Consider the following 15,179-nt stretch of genomic DNA (forward strand, 5'->3'; position numbering starts at 1 on the left):
TAACAGTCTCCGTAAAATGTTAACCTCCATAGCGGCTCACCTTGCCATCTCGATGCCGCTTGCCAAGCTTGGTTTCTTCAGGGTGGTAGAACCATTTGACTTTGACCACCATGTTAGAGGTCCAAGATTCCCACAAGTTCTCAATTTGACCTACATATGGGAGGTTGGGACGTCCAGCGGAGAGGAACACAGCACAGTCACCCACACTTACTGTGTCTCTGCCTCTCACAATGGCCTTGTAAAAAAGCTTCCTCGCCTTGCCCTTTAGACCTCGCCGCTGTGGAAAACAAGACGTATTAACACATATTGTTTGACGATGAATATGTCTCTTGACCTAATGATTTAGTATTGGAACATATTATGAAAGAAAAGCGGATATATCTTTGCTAAAATCATGCAGTAGAAGAATGGGCGAACTATTCCTACCTGTGTAGGGTTTCCTGACCACCTCCACATTGGTCGTCCTGCAAGGCACGAAGACATCTTGGGCCTTGGAACAAAGGAGGTTTCCTCTGGAAGCACCCTAGGTCTCTTTACAAAATCCTTTGATGATTTAGAGGTGGAGCTGGAGCTTTCTTTCCTCTTTAGGGACTTGCTGTTGGAGACGTGGTCCGGGGGGCCTCCTTTGACATTAGAAACAGCCACAGCTTTGGCCACAAAGGAGTGCGAGTGTGGCCTTGAAGAAGTTGAGGGTTCAGAGGGTTGTAGAAGCCCCCGGTGGGAAGTTAGACAACTCTGAAGCATCAATGTAGAACTGTCCTCATCCTCTGAGCTGTAGGAGGAATCATTGTCAGACGAACACAGGCTGGAACTAGAGAGAGAGCCTGAAGAAGAGGAGCTTGAAGAACCAGAAGACGATGAGGAGACAGAGAGGCGAGACAGGAAGCGGCCAGCCGTCCTTAGTCCTCCTGAGGCTGCAACTACTGCAGCCCTCCTCCTCTCTTCCTCCTCATCATCTTCATCATCATCATCATCCAGATCAGAGTATGAGCTGTGACACTCTCTGTGAGAGCTGAAACCCAGGTCGCCATATTCATCCATACGCAGAGAATAAGAGGGCTTTCTTTGAGGTGTGGTTTCTTTCAGGAGGAGTTCTACTTTGGAGGCACCACCCTTTTTGTTGTCTTTAACCAGCAGCACTGGGTGAGAGTACGACTCTGTCCTGGGCATACCACTCACACTTGAAGATCCAGCTCGCAACATTAGAGCTTTGCTATTCTTTGTCTTAGGCGAGGTCACTCCCTCATGATCTAACTTGACTAAGAACTCTTGTCCAGACTTTCTGCTCCTTGGAACTACAAGGTCATCTTGCCTGCGCTTCTGGGCATACAGCCCACTTCTTGGGCCCTGAGATAAACCTGGACCTGACCCTGAAGACTGAGTACAAAAAGAGGAGTAGCCATTTGCAATGCTGCTGAAAGAGTCCACCTCAAAAGAGCTGCTGCTGAAAAGGCCTTTGGCTGGGGTGGAGGACATTGGCTGGGTCCTAGACAGGGGAAAGAAGTCATCTTCTGTCCCTCTTAAGATCTTCCTGGGCGTCCCATTAAGCTGAAATAGGTTGTCCGACGACCGCTTCCTGTTGTTGCTCAACGAAGGCCAACCCAAGAAAGGTGAAGGACTTTTATTGGCATTCTCAGCCTGCTGTTGCTGCTGCTTTTGTTTTTTTCCAGAACCCTTTGGTCTCCCTAGAGTGAACAAAATGTAATACTTTAGAGAAATATTGCAAATTATGAAACAGGTCTCTGGGAACATTTCATTTGATGTAATACTGCAGCCATAAAAGAACAATGCTACCCCATATACACTATGACATACACATTAAGGTGAAATGAAGAGTTGGAGGTTATTATTCTTACCAGGTCTTCTTTTGTGGACAGTTAAAGTTTGGCTATTTGTTAAAGTGTTGATGATGTTGAATCGGTCTGAAGGTCTGCCACTGAAAGGGGCCTGCTCCAGACTGGAACACCTCCTGACTGTTTTCTCACTGGGTATATGCAGGGCAGGGGATGACTCGCCACCTGATGAACAAGAGGCAGACGCTTATTAACATTTACTTTCAGGTAGACAATAGAGTGCAGCATGGAAGGGAACATCCCAAGTTCCACAGAATAGGAGACACCTACAACGAATCTGGTATCCTGGAGGCAGCAGGCGGATGTTTGGGAGAGAAATCTTCGCTCTGTCTCCATCATCAAACTCTACCATCACTCCTCCTTGCTTCCCTTCATCAGATGAAGCACCTGCAAGAGACAAGAGCACAACATGTTGTTTAAACATACAACTGAATAGTTTAAGATACATAGGTCACACGGGACAAACGGATATAGAGAGAGCTGTTGTCTCACCTCTGCGAACGTAACCTGGGTATAAGCAGCGTGAACGTTCGCTCCAGAAAGCACACACCCTGGTTCCTTCATTGAGTATAGCCTCCGACTCTGGCCGTACATCCAGCACCTGAAGGCAAGACCAAAACATAATTAGGATTCATTACAGCCCACACACAATCACACACACACACACACACAGACAGACAGACATGCATGCACAACACACTCGCTTACAAACAGTGAGAGAGCCTTAGAGCATTGTGCATGGGTAGCCACTGTGCCACATTACCAAGCGGCACTTATCTCATGCCAATGTGCCAGTCAGGGCTGAAAGGAACGGAAGCCATGATGCAGTAAATCCTGACTTGCTGAGTAATACTAAAGAGGGTCTGAATAGAGGGCTTGTGATTGCAGGTTGCCAGATCCTCCCTCCAACAATGCAGGCAGCCCCAGCATCCGCCACTCACTGGGGGCTCTTTCAGGTTGCTTTCATTTACTGTTGCCATGGCGAGGGACCCTTTGACTGATGAGGTGTGGATGTGGGTGTGTTTAAGAGTGTGTGTATATGTGTGCATGGGGGAGGGTGAAGGAGCACGGTGGAAATCGGGGCATTGGTGTCAGAGTCAAATAAATGGCTTTGGGACTAATTTAAAAGAAAAGAAAGTGGAAGTATGGCATAATTAGGACCAGCTGCTATCTAATGAGTGTTTAAATAAGTTGCCAGAAGTGCTTTGTGTGAAGCTGCTGGGAGAATTGGTATGAGCGAGCTTACATGGATGAGAGACAGAGGAGGCAAGTGGTCAAATACTAAATGGACTAATATGTGTGGTCCTCCAACAACAGGAACCTGATGCAAACTCATCTTTTTTACATTACATTTAATTTATCCAAAGCGACTTACAATAAGTGCATTCGACCAAGATACAAACTTGAAGAAAACAGAATCATATAAGTACATCAGGTTTCAAAGAGCCAAACCATTTTAAGTGCTACTCAACTGGCTTTAGATAAGCCAGTCCTTTGCTAGTTTATAAGTGCTTTGTTAGTATGTAAGTGCTTAGTTAGTATCTAACTTCTTGACGACAGTTACAATAATGCTTGGCCATTCGGGAGATATAACAGTAGATTTATTTCGAGTGCTCTTGAATTTATACTGAAAATAAACAAAAACCTAATACTGTACAAAATTAGTTTGTTTAAGAAAGTAATTGAATCATTTGCAAGTAATGAATTAATCTGGTTATTTTGAGCAAGTGTTACAAGAGAGTTAAAAATGCCAGGTTTTAAAATGTCCCGTTAATAATTACGTAACATTTTATCCTGCTTTGACTCAAAACATTAACATTATGGCTAGTAATTCTTCAAGGGTTTAAAGGAGAAAGTGTTGCCAGTCATTTGATTAAAAAAGAAGCAGCTCACTTATAATTAATGTTACCATGCCTTGCTGCTTTTCCTTTCCCCCATTTAGAGTGACAGCAAAAGTTATTAATCTAAGGAACAATGTTGCAAAGTCAAACTCTGCTCTACTTACTCTATTGTGTGCAAACACCACGTCCTGTGCCCTGTTTGGCAATAGTGAAGACTTATGTCCACAGTTGGAGAAGATGTGGGTATGACGTATTTGCTTTAGGTGACCTAGCTGCTACTGTATTAGTGCATGATAACCAGCATCCTCCAAAAAATAGGACAAAGGTCACCTGCTGAAGTAAACACTATAACTTTATCCCGGTTACAAAGCACACCAAGAAGCACATGTTACCTAAATGCAAATGTTCACCAGCCAAGACTGATATGCGGTTTCTACAGTATATAATTGTCTCATTTCATGAATGACTTGCGTAAACTGTAATTGTATCTTAATTTGAGTGTGAATTACAGATCCTAACGATCTTGTGGTTTAGGGAAAGAAAAATCTAAACCACACCAGCTGCAACTGAAAAAGAAACTAAAACGGGTGAACAATTTTATCGTGAAATATAGATTGTGTGTGAAGGTTGGATAGCTCTACACTATTGGATCATTTCCAGTCATCATTAGCAACCCTAACCCTCTTCAAACGCCATTTTGTTTGTATTGATCTAATCCTAAAGCAAGGGTGGCCAACCCGCAGCTCTCGAGCCGCATGCGTCTCTTTGCCTAGTTTCATGCGGCTCTTCAGCTCATATCGAATTTTATATGTGTGAGTTTGGGGGAGAGACACTGACTCCTGACTAGTGTTGCACGGTGTACCGATACTTGAAAGGTATACCGCGATACCCTGCCGTTAAAAACGTTACGGGGGAAAGTACCCCGGTGAGAAAGCGCCGTTTTAATAAGAACTGTGTGTGTTCAGCGCTCTGCTTCCACTCCGTGCACTGCAGCCGTGCCTGCAGTCCCTCCCCTCTCAAGCACGCTCTAAGCCCCTCCCCTCTCTCATGCACGCGCTAGCTGCCAGAGAGCATGTGAGAAAACGAGAAGCATGGCTGCAAGTGGGAGTGCAACTGCCGCTGTGCCTCGGCTTGTTGACAAAAAAGACGCCAGAAGCGAAATGTTGATGTATTTTAGCTATATCTCTGACAGTGAGGGCAAGCCTACGGACACCACGAGGCCTGGCTGTAAGAAATGTATTAATTGTATTTAATATGAGTTCTTGTCATTTATTTTATTTATTGTTCTCATTGTTTAAAAGTTTGTGTTATGGTTCTGGTGTGAAATAAAGCACACTAATTACATTTAAGACTGTTTCCCTTTTTTTAAGGAAAGTATCGAAAAAGAATCGGAATCGCAATTCTTGACTTGTTATCGAAACCAAAATGTTGGTATCGTGACAACACTACTCCTGACAGTTAAACCTGATATTTAGTAGGTCTGTTAAGTATTGAATGCTGATAATTCTGACTAATTTGGCCGGTCAAAGTTGTTTGGGCTCGGATAAAATTGCTCCATTACTTTCGTCCCGTGTTACTTTCGTCCCGGATCTCCCTACGTGTGTATGTGTGGTGTCAGGTGTCAGTATGAGAGGATGACAGCGCGTCTAATTTTGATGTGGCCCAAGAGCCAATCACAATAATACCTGCGATGCAGTAAACCAATCACCTTTGAAGGGGGGAAAACCTATCGTTGATTAAACATTATCCAGTGTTTCCCCTACCATTGTCTTGGAGGGGCGCTGCGCCCCGCCAACGGAGCCCCGCGCCCCCCCTGAAATTGAAGGTGTATATATAAAACATTTTTTTTAAATATATATAGCACCAAATTGCAAATAATCTATAACTACTGTCACTTTTCACATTGAACATGTGCTCTTTTATTAAATAAACTAAACGCTTTCATTTTAGAGGATTTAAAAAAAAATATATCCCAATGCCACAAAAATGCATCAGTGACGTGGTTGAAATCTTGTCTCCGGAAAACAAAAAACTGAAACAAGCGGTATCAGTGACTGTTTGATGTGGCTCTTTGCAGTAACATAGAAAAAATGTGGCTCTTAACCTCTGACTGGTTAGCCACCCCTACTCTAAAGTAAACAACTATTTTACTCAAGCAGCAATGAGATGTTAAGTTATTTCATTTCAAATGGGAGTGGATCCAGGTGTTTTGTAGGATTATCTCACCCACACAGACTCACAAACCCAAAGATCCTGTCTCACATAATGTTCATATGCATTTCAAGGGTTTTAATTCCATCAATGACCCTGAGAGAGTGTCAAGGGAGGTTTAAAGACTGAAAACTAAAGGACCAGACCGAGAGGCTGAAAGGCTATGAAGGATTGTGGCGGTTGAGAAGGATGTTTAGGAGAAATAGAAGTGTTGAGTGACCAAGAAGACCAAACAAGTGATGGTTTTTCCTGTAACAAAGAGTGTTTTGTGCAGCAGGGTGAACTTACAACTTCCTGTAGCAGCTGCTCCAATGAATAGATTCTTGGGCGGTTTCCTCTTTCACCGTAGATAACAATGCTAAAGCTAGAGAATAAAGCACAACAGAGAGAGAAAAATATATTTTCAGATGCTTGTATTATGCTTGCCTTGCTCACATGTCATATGTGACTCCCACTCAGCTGTTGTTAAAACATCTTTCTGCTGCCTGAGCCAGGAGAACCAAATAAACACTCAGTTAGGTATGGATGGCGTTTTTAAGCTAAGGAATGACATTAAGATGGATACAAAATAGGCTAACTTGGACACTGGTGGACACTTCTAGTCCCATCATGCTAAATTCCTCTTTCCTTTATCCTTAAAGAGCCTTACCCATTACACCTTGTAGGCCTGACTGCAGTATGGTTTCATTATATTCAAGAAAAGGCAGATGTTTGTATTGCCAATATCTCCAACACTTGCCAACTCACATCGAAACCTTCCAGATTGATATATAGCACAATAAGTAATATTATTATTTTGACTTTGACATAAACTGCCCCTTTAATAATATAATTATTGTGATTACAACCTCAACAACCTCCTTAAATGAATAGACGAATATGATTTAAGATGTGTGTTAAAACCCTGCTTTCTCACTTGAACTTCAAATGTGTGCTTACATGTCCGGGAGATCCAGTGTGTGGATCCTTGCAGCGTATAGTAGCTCATCCTCTTTGCAGATCAGCACCTTCAGTCCATCAGTCAAGAGCTCTTTGGTCAGGACACAGTTGGGAACTGTATAAGCAAAAGGCAAACATTGCATTTAATAATTCACCACATCACTGAAACTAGCTTCAAACACTGTTGCAAGATATCCTGTGTAATCTCTTGCCTTCTGGGCATTTCTTGCTGTAAGAGAAGCTGCTGTCCTCCTCTTCTTCTGAGAAGCTGCTGCCATCCATCTGAAAGCCCTCATCGGCCGCAAAGCTCTCCAGCAGCAGACTCACTGCTCGCCCCTTTGGCTGTAAAGTACAACAGAAGGGACGCACAGAAGAATAAATGGATTTAGGAATGGATACAAAATAAAAGTGGCAATGGATAGTGTGATAGGAAAAAGAAGAATAAATTGTTTAGCATGGTACTCAAAGTAGCAATTAACCACAGGGGGCTTCACAGCGCCTGTACTATTTCCTATCAGTAGCCTTTTTTTACACTGTCACAGCGAAAAGTGTGAGCCGCCCCCCCCTTCTCACATCTCTTCTCCTATCCTTTTCTCCCCTAAGATTACTCAGCGGGAGGTTGGGCTATGTGCGATGTACTTTTAATAGTTCTACAGTAACCATCCTCAGGGTGAGAAAACTGGGACAGTAAGACATCACCAGAATTGTTAATAGAATGTAGGAAGGACTTTTTGAGAATAGGATTCTGTTTGGTGGTTTGCTTGTTCCTTGTTGAGTGAGGATTGAGTGCTTTTAGTATTCTCCGGTTCTAGTACCTTTTGCTCCTTGGTTATTCGTCCGTTGCTGTCTTCAGTCTGTGAAGATGTTGCCCCAACCGACCAGCAATTTCTTCTCTGTTAATGAGAATGGACAAGGTGAATTGTTAAATATCACCACTATAGTCCCAGTAATTTATGTGCAGAATTGTTATACCATTAAAGTCATTTTGAGTAGATGTTTATGATGTAACATTTATATATCCAAATGCTTTCTATTGACCTTGTTGATGGCTCCTCTCAACATTGTGCTTTTGCGGGTCGCCCTCTTTAGCCTCTCACTGGTGGTGGTGAAGGTGGCCAGGCCCATGCCCCTCCGGTAGCGGTTGCCTCTGGTCCCGAGGCTGCCCCACCGAGGCTCCTTAGACCTGGGCCCACATGGCTTTCTGACCCCTTCAGGCCGATGGTCTTCATGCCGGTTTTTGACTGCAGGGGACAGGCCTATCCTACGAGGCGTCTTCTTCCTTATTTTGACTTCGCCTTCTGCTCCAGACAGACTCTGGGATCCTGTGAAGTTCAATTAGAGAAACAGATTTAGACGAAGCCTAAAAGCTAGCGGGAGAAACACGGAACAGACGCTTCCCACGAAGATGCGGGGCAGCTTTGTTGACTCATGAATCAGTTTCAAAGGACAGTCTTACCGTAAAGCTCCTGTCTTTGTTTTTTGTTCCTGGCTTTCTGGTTGGCCTCTAGTTTTACAACAGATGATGGACTCGGACCTGTCATGCAGGAGCTAGAGGTGACCTCTCTGGGGTGTTGGATCCTGTAGTCTTGAGCATGGTCAGTATCATAACTGCCTTCCTCTTCTTCATCGTCTAATGGAGACAGTAAACAATACAGCATTAGGATTCTACTATGAAGCCGGTTTTATAAACTAACATGGCTTCTCAAATCCATCTCTTTACGTCATTACCAGCGAGTATTCACTGGCACTTCATTAGAATTCAATATCCTCTCTTAACTCTTCATAGGAATGATGTATGAAGTGTTTTCCCCTCAGTGCTATTTTATGATGTGAACCCACATGTCACAGAGCTAATGTGCATGTTTTCAAGCAGCTCTTTGACTCATGCTGCTAGTCTCTAGGGCTGTCAAAGCATCTTACAGGCAAATGTCCACAGCTGTGGCCGCACATCTAGCCCAGAACAGCAAACAAGGCGATCGCTGAGGTGTCGAATGTCCACCAAACCCCCGTCCGTTACAAAACATTTATCAACACCTATTTAATCAACTCGTGTTGCCTTCAAAGGGATTAACAAATTGACAAAAGGCCTGCTGGATTTTATAGGGTGTTTTTTTCCCAATGTGTCTGTAATAAAAACTGTATCTTAGCAGTTGTTGCTTTATTTTGAACTTGTCAAATGTCCTTTAAGCACTGCAGCCATTGCTTATATATTTTAGGGTAGCATTTCTTTTTTCATTTGTTCTATTCTACACATCCATAACTAGCCGATCAGAGGTCCTCAATTCCCTTCAATTGTCTGTGTGTGTGTGTGTGTGTGTGTGTGTGTGTGTGTGTGTGTGTGTGTGTGTGTGTGTGTGTGTGTGTGTGTGTGTGTGTGTGTGTGTGTGTGTGTGTGTGTGTGTGTGTGTGTGTGTGTGTGTGTGTGTGTGTGTGTGTGTGTGTGTGTGTGTGTGTGTGTGTGTGTGTGTGTGTGTGTGTGTGTGTGTGTGTGTGTGTGTGTGTGTGTGTGTGTGTGTGTGTGTGTGCGTGCGCACAGTTAAACTTGCCACCAAAAATGGTCAAGAACAGGAAACCCACCCAGTATTTGTGGCTATAAGAGGACAATGTTTTATTCATTTGCTATGGTTAGTTACATTTACCATCACAGTATTTGTCTCATAAGTAGCTCTCAGTCGTCTCTGCCTCACCTTGATCAGAGGAGTCACTTTCTGCAGGGGAGCTCTCCCCCTCTTCCATTGCCTCCTGCCTCTGGCCACGGAGATTCCTTGCTCTGGGACGGGAGGAGCCCTGTGTCGGGGTGGTGGACCCCTTTTTACGTCCACCGTGCACTAGTCCAGACCAGATATCTTGGGGGCCACTGTCCACACTGGCTGCTGAAAGAAATTGCAAAAACCAATTACATATCTAGGTTAAGAATGAAATTAAAACACTGCACTCTGCATATTAAAACCAAACGGTATGAGGTACAATCATTACTATTGTCTGGCAGCATCTACCTGTGTCACTTTGTCCCCCAGACTCTCGCCTGAACTCAGGTTTGCTTGAGCCCTGGCTTCTGTGTCCATGCTTGGGGTTGGAGTTGCAAGGCGAAACCTCCTTGTCCCTAGAGCCCGTCCCTGAGAGAATTTTTTTACCCTGGGCTTTCTGTTTGAGCTGAGTCACATCATCGGCCAGCTTGGAGCTGAGAATGCTGTGAATACTGCTTTTTCTGCAGCCCTGTGCTTTTATCTGCTGCAACAGAGAGAGATGAGAAAGCCAGTTACACTCCTGGTCACAGCAGCTGCAAAAGCATCAGAACGTCAGAGGGAGAAGGCTCTCATTTGTTCCCACACAGGGAAGAAAAAGGAACAGTAGAAGCTCCAATGAAAGAGATATTAAGACCGAGAGCAGAGGATTTGACTCCTGAGTGTAGCAACTAATTAGGAATAGTGTGCAACAAAAGAATATATCAAAAGCAAAGAAACAAAGAGTGGTCTCTTTAATTTCATGTTGCATAAAGGGCAAAACGGAGGAGGACAAGGGGATTCTGACCTGTGTGCTGCTGAGGCGCTCAAAGCCTTGACTGGACAGCCTCTTCTTCCTTCTCTGGCTGTCTCCGCCCCCTCCTAGGTCCTCAGGCGACAGGGCAAGCCCCGCCCCAATCGACCTGCCAGTCAAAACAAGGGAGAAGCATTCATTAGAAAAAGAACGGTGGTGGTTTGAAAGAAAAAGAGGGGGTAGGACATCACAGGGGGAAACAGAGTTGAGTCGCCTCTCTCTGGGATCTAATAAGTCTCCTTTCTCTGTCTGATGAACAGCATGACAAAAAAGGACATGGAGAGCCCGGTGTCTGAACCATACACTTGAAGAAATTGTGATCTAACAAGGAACCTGGGATTGTTCGAGGGCAGTGTGGCATAAGAAGCCTTAACGCTTCATCTGGGGAGGGTCTGTGCAGCTTGTGAAGCACTGCATTGCTTTGAAAGATGCGCTGAATTGTTGGAAGGCATTGCATTTGTATGCGGCTCTATTGTTCTCAGTGAATATCATAGCTCTCCAGTTGCATTTTCATATCACTGTGGCACACTCTTTCCCCTACGCTGAGCAGCATCACAGGCCAACCACTCCAAATGCCCTTGAATTTTCCCTCTGGAAGCCTGCCCATAGACCACACCGACGTGAGCCAGGCCATGCTCAAACAAAAGATTAACTCCCCCTCTCCTAGTGTGTGTGCAGCCGAAGAAATCAGTCACATTTACCGAGTAGGCAGGGTTTAAATGTGAAGCAGATAAATAAAGCGCATTTAACATTTCATGTTTGTTCTTTGTTGCATATTTATACAATTCTGTAACTGCACATTGTTTGGAACCAAATGTGTGCTTAAGTGTTTACCTGAACAACGAATTTAAACTCAATTTTGTTTCAAATCAAAAGTGTGTGTCAGCGTGCATCTATAACAAAATGCAGGCGTTTGTCGGGCAGTGGGACTGTCTGCCCACTGAAGGGCGGGAGAGCGTCAGAGGCGTCAGTGAAGTGTGAGTTGTCTGTGAGGCAGATCCCGCCACGGCTTGCCTTCCACTGCTGACAAACACAATATGACAGAGTCCCTCCCCTCGGTGGGGGGCTGAGCGTACAGTGACTAATTAAACAGAATTGATTATCAGGGTTTGCTGGATAGCAGCAGTTCTTTCCAGCTTTCCCCCCAATCAAAGCAGCCCCACAAAGGACGCCAGGGCTCTACCACACAGGAGTAACAGGCACCCACAAAAACAAACAATCCCTGCATTAATGCCTATGAGCACACAGTTGCATCCATATATAATCCTGCAGATGCAAAGAATGTGCGAGCAGGGAGGGTTTGGAGTTATCGCTCACTAAAACACACACACACTTCCTGTGGTTCAAGCAAAATAAGTCGGGAGACGCTTAACGGGTGGGCTGTTACCAACTGACCCACTGCCCTCCGTCACAGCACCCAAACATCAGTATCTTGTAGCGGCATGAGTGGCATGTGCAGTACATGCTTTTACATAACCCTGCCGTGTAAGCAACATGGGGCTAATCAGTCCCCTGTCTGCCTCTCTCTTGTTCAGATGTGTCATGTCATTCTCCTCTGCATTGTACACACACATCAACAAAAGGGTGAACAGCCTGGCTGCCTCAAAAAAAGGTGCCTCTGCTGCGGCTTACTGTATTGTGGTCTGCAAAACACCACACAAACCCCCTGTCGCCCCCCCCCCCCCTCTCCCTCCACTGTACTTTGCTGCAGGGCCCTGGCCCCTTACCCTTTCATTTTGGTGTCATTGTCACCCAGCATCAGTGTCTGTACTCGGATCAGTGCTGGCCTGGCGAGGGGGCAGGGGTATATGGATGGAAGGAGAGTGGAGGTGACACCGCAAAGGGGCAGCTGGGAACATGGTGGACTGTTGCCCAGAAACCACAGCAAAGAAAGAGGAGGGGGAAGATGGAGAAAGAGAGGGAATGCTGCGAGGTGACATTTAGTGCTCTAAGCCTTTCAAACCCCTGATGACAAGGCTAATTGAAGCCGCACAGGAAACCTTTATCCCCTAGAACCTTTTGGTTTATCACATCCGACAAATAGCACTAACACCCCTTTTTTTTTTAAATAGCTAAAACTTCATCAACCAATTTTGAGAAATAGCAGGGTCCTTTTTCCTGGAATATCATCCTTGCAATCAGTATGGCTTTATCCGTCTTTCGTTGCTCTGCTCACCGTATTCCACTAATTGTTTTTTTCCTTATACGCGCACATACATAGTATTAGAGCTCTAAATGTCAGCTTATCACTGAGTGCCTGGACTGTCTGACCATCATGTTATCCTTTGGACCCCTGGTGACCCCGCGGGGCGGTTATGGCAGTGGTGTGTGTCACATTCCTGCTGCTGAGAAAGATTACAGGAGAATTCACAGTACTCTAATTACATCCTCTGCCTGTCACTGAGCCCCCCCCCCCCTGCCTAGCTAAGCTCAACATGCTCTCTACAGTCATGCCACATAGGTTGAAGATTAGCTGGGTAGAAGCCTAATGAGACTTGTGAGCAGTCTAGGTATGTGTAGTCCATATATCAAGCACATATAAACATTATGTACTAGCAGATAAACCCACGAATGACACCTCTGCTGTAATACAATTAACTCCTGTGTTGGTTAGACTAGAAATGGGGGACTTCCTTGAATGGTTCAGCTGTGTGTTCTCCCATTTCCTGTGTATTCCAATGAGAGGCGGTCCCTGTACGCCAGAGATAATGAGGGGTTTTTCAGGCAAGATTGGATTATAGCCAGCCAGCGTAGATGGGCATGTGATACTTACTTGACTTTTCTTTGGCCCTCGGATGAGGACACTGGACCTGAGGTGAGGGTAGGTTTCCGCTTCCTTGGCCGTCCAGGTCCCCGTCTGGCTGGGCTTCGGGGTGTTTCCTCTTTCCTGCTTGCAAACACAGATTTAAACAGTGAGGAAAAGAGAAACAAAGTCTGGGATACAAAAACATATCTTAACTCAAAAAATGATGGCGCAGCAAATAATTAAGAAAAGGCATCATCTGATACTTGAGGACAGTTGTTTGGATTACTTTTGAAATCTCTGAATGCAAAGGGCGGGCATTAGTAAGGAGGATAGAGCCACACTCACTGATGATCGTGCTTCCTCTGAAGTTTGGCCAGCTCCTTTTGCTTCTCTTTGTAGCGCCGCTGTAGCTCAGCCAACTTCACACGCATTGCAAGTTCAGGACCGTCTATTGTTTCCATGCTACCTTTGGCCGGGCACACCTGAGGGGCACATCATTTATGGTTATATTAAAAACATCCTAAAATCAAAGACATTTCAACTTGATAGGGGCATCCCGATTCAAGGCATTAACACCGGGATCTTACTGGTTCATTGCGAGGTGTCCAGCTGCATTTTCTACGTAAATTGAGGATCCTGCGGGCGGGGAAGTGTCGCCCTGAACCACAAGTACTGCCTTCCTCAGAGCCCATCTCCAGAGCACGGGCAGTGGCCAGGGTAGCAAGGCTCTGGAGGTCAAACATCAGCAGCTCATCTTCTGTAACGGGAACAACAATTATTGTTTGGGTCATATTGTGTCAATCCATGCTTGATTTTAAGAAGAGATATTTGAACAAAGCCTTAAAATGTGCCTAAAGAAGCTAGTAAAAAAAGTCAGTACACATTTGGCATTAAAGATGTCGCTTGTGATATGGCGGATAAATGGTGAGAAAGAAAGAAATTGTGCAATAAACCAGGATGAGGAACCAGGGGCATATTGTTTGAGAGGTTAAATCAATGTGGAGTAACCAGATGGTACTATGTCAAAGACCATCTGGGCCAAGCTCTTCCTGTATATTCCTATCCACCTATGGAACTGACTGGACTGCCATTATGGACTAAGATAAAGGCTGAATATGAGGAGTTGAAGTGTTGTGACAAAGAAAGAATATGACATTTTGTTTGTGGAGTAACAGTATATCGAGAATCTTTCCATCTATAAATAAAAATACTCATCCTTTCCACTTGTTTTAGTGCTTGTTTTGGTAAAGCCTACTGTTGTGACTTGACATGTGCCACTTCGTTGAGCTGTCAACACTATCGCATCACAAAGACAACATCAGTGACTCTGGTATCAGTTGATGATACCCTTTTTATAGAACCCTCTTTTGGGAGCAGTTGAATGCATTAGGATGCTGTGGTAAACACAAAACATTCTTTTGCATGAATACAAAAAACACATGGTGCTTTGAAAAACAAGGAAGCTTTTAAAGGCACTTTAAAACAATGGGGTCTAATTAGCCAGGCAATGCTCCAGGGTGCTGAAAACATCGACTGCTTTTGTGATTACACACTAACTTTCAGTAAGATGTGTAGGGGAGAGAGAGGGAAGCCAATTGGTATGTCTCTCTCTTTTTAATGTGCGTATTTGCAATTTTGTGTGTGCGTTTGTGCACTTGTGTGGATCAAACAGTGGCGGGATGGAGAGACAGAGAGACAGCTCCCTGAGGAAAGCTGGAAGGGAAAGAGAGGGAGCGAGAAAAAGGAGGTGTGCACCCCTCAGTAGTTGTTCAGCCCTGTCCTCCTGCTTCTACTGCCTCTCCTGAGGCCTGTGCATCGTTAGAACAGCCTTTTAGAAAATAAAAGTGCCTTTTAACACACCAAAGAAGAGAAACGGCAAGCAGGCATGCAGACATCTTCTCTGGGGAGATGTTGCAATCCACCAGAGGCTTTCAAGACCAGCAGGAAGAGAGGAGTATCTGGGAGGGAGCGCAGAGCGACGGAGGCTAGGCCTGGGGGGGGGAGTTGGAGTTTGTCTCAGTGGACGCAGAGGAGAATGAGGGTAAACTACGG

At 44.8% G+C, this 15,179-nt stretch overlaps 1 protein-coding gene and 1 long non-coding RNA gene across 10 annotated transcripts in view; one reads left to right on the forward strand and one right to left on the reverse strand.

The window, feature by feature from the left end:
• LOC307015142 overlaps positions 1–15,179 on the forward strand; it is a 59,412-nt gene that overhangs the window by 34,118 nt on the left and 10,115 nt on the right. The gene's annotated exons all lie outside the window — the stretch shown is intronic.
• Positions 1–15,179, reverse strand: part of bahcc1a (BAH domain and coiled-coil containing 1a) — a 60,862-nt gene that overhangs the window by 2,235 nt on the left and 43,448 nt on the right. For 7 of the 9 annotated variants that reach the window (XM_079643560.1, XM_079643559.1, XM_079643564.1 and 4 more), the window contains 17 exons: positions 13,715–13,884; positions 13,473–13,609; positions 13,155–13,268; positions 10,376–10,490; positions 9,841–10,075; positions 9,532–9,717; positions 8,301–8,474; positions 7,883–8,166; positions 7,660–7,737; positions 7,057–7,186; positions 6,845–6,959; positions 6,194–6,269; positions 2,346–2,454; positions 2,124–2,240; positions 1,857–2,018; positions 427–1,685; positions 41–277 (listed from right to left, as the gene is read on the reverse strand). In XM_079643560.1, the coding sequence (XP_079499686.1) occupies positions 41–277; positions 427–1,685; positions 1,857–2,018; positions 2,124–2,240; positions 2,346–2,454; positions 6,194–6,269; positions 6,845–6,959; positions 7,057–7,186; positions 7,660–7,737; positions 7,883–8,166; positions 8,301–8,474; positions 9,532–9,717; positions 9,841–10,075; positions 10,376–10,490; positions 13,155–13,268; positions 13,473–13,609; positions 13,715–13,884 (3,698 nt within the window). The remainder of the gene's footprint in view (positions 1–40; positions 278–426; positions 1,686–1,856; positions 2,019–2,123; positions 2,241–2,345; positions 2,455–6,193; positions 6,270–6,844; positions 6,960–7,056; positions 7,187–7,659; positions 7,738–7,882; positions 8,167–8,300; positions 8,475–9,531; positions 9,718–9,840; positions 10,076–10,375; positions 10,491–13,154; positions 13,269–13,472; positions 13,610–13,714; positions 13,885–15,179) is intronic. The other 2 variants (XM_079643565.1, XM_079643566.1) reach the window with 2 other exon arrangements.

This window comes from Notothenia rossii (assembly GCF_949606895.1).
Source record: "Notothenia rossii genome assembly, chromosome: 8".
NCBI lineage: Eukaryota > Metazoa > Chordata > Actinopteri > Perciformes > Nototheniidae > Notothenia > Notothenia rossii.